Source organism: Phalaenopsis equestris, unplaced genomic scaffold, assembly GCF_001263595.1.
Source record: "Phalaenopsis equestris unplaced genomic scaffold, ASM126359v1 Scaffold223828, whole genome shotgun sequence".
Classification (NCBI taxonomy): Eukaryota; Viridiplantae; Streptophyta; class Magnoliopsida; order Asparagales; family Orchidaceae; genus Phalaenopsis; species Phalaenopsis equestris.
The window spans coordinates 1-4,561 of NW_018241930.1; the positions used below are offsets into that span (position 1 = coordinate 1).

The following is a 4,561-nucleotide window of genomic DNA, read 5'->3' on the forward strand; positions in this document are numbered from 1 at the left end:
TTAGAATTGCGAAGCCAAGCCCAATTAAAATAATTTCTATATACTCATATGGGGTACAAAATTTTACCATCAATTGAATAGCCAGAATCAATATTACAGTTAATCGGGTTATCGACATAACTCCCAGTAGAGTGACGTTGTGACGAATTACATTGGAGAAATGGCGATGACTTGATTGCTATGAAGGAAGACCGATGGTAAAGTTTGTGTGTCAGAAAATCTGATGATTGTGTGTGTCGATAGTGTTGGGTCGATGGTGATGATGGTAGTGTTATGGCATCAAAGATCTAATATTGGTCTAGCGACATCGATGGTGGTGGCTAGCCAATGATGGTCTGACGATGGCGGTGGTTCGACATCGATGGTGTTGTCTGGACAGCGGTGGTCCGATGATGGCGATGGTTTTGCCGCAATGACGGTAGTGGCTAGGAATAGGTGGTTCTGCTGCGGTAGCATTCAAATGGTGGTGATTCGGTGGCGAGGATGATGGTGGCCAGACAACGATGGTGAAGCAATTTCGGTGGTTCTACGACAACGATGGTAGTTGTCGGTTAGTGGTGTTTTTGCGACCGTGATATCCAGACGAAGGTGGTTTGGTAGTGAGGGTGATGGTGGTCAGTGGAACAGTGTCTTGATCATGGCCTGCAATGGTTGTTTGATGATGGCAGAGACTCGACGGGGGATGGCCGGTGGTTGTGATGGTTACATAGTAGCGATTCAGTAGCGACGACAGTGGTGTTGGGAAACAATAGTCTAACTATGGTGGCCACCCAAATTTGATGGTTCGACAACAAAGACAACAAAATGACGGTGGTAGCCATACAATAGTGGTCCGACAACAAAGACAACAAAATGACGATGGTTAAATGGTGATCGTGGCTAGACAGAGGTGGTCTGGCAATGGTGACAGTGGTGACCGGCTATTGGCAATCCAATGGTGGCTGACAGTAGGAATATATATTAGAAGCAAATACATTGGTATAAAACAAAATTAGAAACAAATATCTCAGTATAAACGAAATTTTAATAAGGCTTCTCTTACAAAAAGGTTTAATTTTGTGTCCCGTCTTTATCTCGCAGTCAGCATCTTGGAGAGAAGACATCTTTGTTGAACTAATAAGTGTATTAAAAAATATTTTTTTCCTAAACTATTATCTCTCTTATGAGCATCGTATCTTCTTCAATAACTTCCTTTTTGAAGAATATGAATATGACTTGCTCTTTTTTCTTTTTATTACTTTCTCTCCTTTTCTCAGAAAATGTTATTGGTAGGAGCTAGAGAATTTGTGGCCGTAGAGAAATTAACTTCGTACCATCATAAGAAAATTCATTACACAGAGATAAAAAAAGAGCTGATAGACAGGACATCAGACATTTTACATGGAAAAATTAAAAGAGTAAAAACCATTGAATCTAGCCCACTTGAAATGATCTCACTATATTTATATAGGATAAAAGGCGACGTCCAAACGGTGGTAATCCTATGGAGGAGAAGGTGGTGGCTAGGCAATGATTCTGGGTTAGCGATGACGGTGGTTTTACTACAACAACAGGATAAAAGGCGACGTCCAAACGGTGGTGATCCTATGGAGGAGAAGATAGTGGCTAGGCGATGATTTTGGGTTAGCGATGACGGTGGTTTTACTACAACAACAATAGTGGTTGGGCAGTGGTGGTTCTGCGGTGATGACATCCAGACGACGATGGTCTGGTTGCAGGGACGGTGGTTTGATGACGGTGGAGACTCGACGATGGTGTTTTGGTGGCAGTGATGGCTTGTTAGTAGTGATCCAGTAGCGATGACGGTGGTGGTTGGGTAGCAATGGTCTGATGGTGGCGGCCACCAGACATCTACCACTCGGTGGTCGTTAGGCAATAGCTAGGGATTGCTATATGCGATGGTCTAGTGGAGACAACGGTGGTGATTAATTGGTAACCAAACGATGATGGTTTTGTGGATGTAACGATGATCCGGCGTTGTAAGCAGCCTGGCGACGGTGGTCCATCGATGGTTTGACAGTGACAAACGTAGTGGTCGAGCAGTAATGATCTGGTAGCAGCGACGAAAATTTTGAGGTCCACCGCGATGAAAGTTGTGGTCCATCAGTGGCAACGTCCAGACGACAGTAGTCCCGTGGCAGCTACTGATAGTTGTTAGGAGGATGGTCCATTTATGGGAGTGGCTTGATGACGGTGGTTCGACGATGACAACAACATTGGTGGTCGACAGCTGTGGTTTGACGATGACGACAACCAAACAATGGTAGTTCGTTGGCAATGATTGCGGTGGCAGGGCAACGGTGGTCTGACGATGGTGATACCGAGATAGTGGGGGTTTGATTATGGAGACGACTCGACGGTGGTGTTCAATGATATTTATAGTGGTGATCGGACAGTGGCCATTGGCGATCCTGCCGCCCAAATAAGCCCTAAAATTTTAGTTGACTGGTCAATAGATCTCTGTACTTACAGCTTGAATTTATTTCTTATATATTTCTTATTGCATTTTAGGATTACAGAGTTTTATAATTTAAGTGAGATCCCCTGAATTGGGATCACTTTTAATTTTGATTTTTTTTTATTTTCTTATCTTATTTTATTTATATCTTACCCTAAAATAAAACATATGTAATTGTTTAGAATGCATTAAAAAATAATTTTTAAATGTTTTTTATTACTTTAAAAATAAGTTAATTTATTTTTAAAAGTAAAATTAAAAAACATACCAAAAAAATGTATTAAAAAAAGTTTTTAAAATAAACCAAAAACAAAATTTAAAAATAGAACAAAAAAATAATCCCTAACAAGCCCTAATTTCATTATTGTGAATGAAAATTAGTTTATTGACCATTATAAAAATTAAAAGATCTTTAAATTTGTCAGAAGAACAAATAGTGTGAAACCTCTCAAGTTGAATAGAGCTAAACTTTTAAGCATTAATGCTCATTTTCGTGTAAGAGTCTAATTTCTCGAGCGTGAACAACCTCCAGATTGATGACCTCCTAATATAAGTTATACTAATGCAACAAAATCGTGAATTTATTAGGCCAAAATGAACAATATCTCGATGAATGAGCAACACAATATATTTTCAAAGAGAAGACCATTCATTCCATATAAACACATACAAGAACAAGAAAAAAAAATCATTTCAGCAACGGACATTACTAATTTTATTACATCCATCACCCAAACAACCCCCATCACATTCACAAATTCTTCACAAATTTCCCCAAAACAAATAAATACAACACAATCCACTTCTCCTTCCCCCCCACTTTCCCTCACTTTCCGGGCACAAAGTTGGTGGCATAAGCCCATGCATTATTGTTCACCGGATCCGCCAGATGATCCGCCAGGTTCTCCAGCGGGCCCTTACCCGTAACGATAGCCTGCACGAAGAACCCGAAAACAGAGAACATGGCCAGCCTTCCATTTTTCAGCTCCTTCACCTTCAGCTCCGCGAAGGCCTCCGGATCTTCAGCCAGGCCCAACGGATCAAAGCTTCCCCCGGGATACAACGGATCGGTGACATCACCGAGCGGCCCACCGGCAACTCGATATCCCTCGACGGCCCCCATGAGGATGACTTGAACGGCCCATATAGCGAGGATGCTCTGCGCGTGGATCAGACTCGGGTTACCCAAATAGTCCAGCCCACCTTCACTGAAGATTTGGGCCCCGGCCTTGAACCAGACAGCTTCGCCGAATTTGACGCCGTTACGGGCCAGGAGCTCGGGGAAGACGATGCCCAAAGCTCCTAACATTGCCCATCGGGAGTGAATGACCTCCAGCTCTCTGTTCCGGGCGAAGGTCTCTGGGTCAGCGGAGAGGCCGGCGGTGTCCCACCCATAGTCGCCGGGGAATTCGCCGGTGAGATAGGAAGGGGGCTCGCCGGAGAATGGGCCGAGGTACTTGACACGGTCTGGGCCGTACCATGGGCTTCCTGAGGACTTGCTTGCAGTCTTGCGCATGGTGATGCGGGCTTCGCCGAAGAGGGCGGGGTTGGAAGGGGATAGCTTCACAGGCTTGCCGGCGAAGGAGGGGGAGGAGAGAGCCATTGCGGCTGCGGTGGCGGCCATGGTGTTAGGATTAGTAGAGCTGGGGTGATGAAGAGAATTGAGTGCAGAGAGATGGATTGAGAGTTGAGAGGGGAGGGGGGAGATGGAGAGGATTTAAAGAGAGGAGGAGAAGGGGAAGATGATCGGTGTACTTATCCGACTGTAATCTGATGCTTGAGTTTCATTGGTGGAGGAGGGGGAGGGCAGGGATTCTGTGGCTGTGGTTTTCGGGCTGATGAGGTGGAGGCTCTGCATCCACAAATTTGATCTCCCCTGATGCAGGGAATCTGAACTTATATGGATGTGGAAGTATTTGATTGGATGAAATGGTTTACTCGTCATCTCTTCCTTTGATTGGGGGTATTTTACATAAAAGTCACCAAATTTCTATCTATTTGCATAAGTAACACCTAGTTTTAAATTTTTATATTTATAACGCCCAAAATTTTCACATTACATCAAAAGTAAAATAATTTTGATACTTTAAAGGTGAAATACAG

General features: G+C 43.5%; 1 protein-coding gene across 1 annotated transcript; it reads right to left on the bottom strand.

Annotated features, from left to right (window-relative positions):
- Window positions 1–3,088: 3,088 nt before the first annotated feature.
- LOC110037707 (chlorophyll a-b binding protein of LHCII type 1-like) lies at window positions 3,089–4,176 on the bottom strand. Its single transcript, XM_020742414.1, has one exon. The coding sequence runs from the start codon at window positions 4,080–4,082 to the stop codon at window positions 3,285–3,287; it is 798 nt and encodes a 265-aa protein (XP_020598073.1). The 5' UTR covers window positions 4,083–4,176; the 3' UTR covers window positions 3,089–3,284.
- Window positions 4,177–4,561: the final 385 nt, after the last annotated feature.

Coding starts and splice junctions, on each gene's coding strand:
- LOC110037707 (XM_020742414.1), bottom strand. CDS start 4,082: ATGGCCGCCACCGCAGCCGCAATGGCTCTCTCCTCCCCCTCCTTCGCC.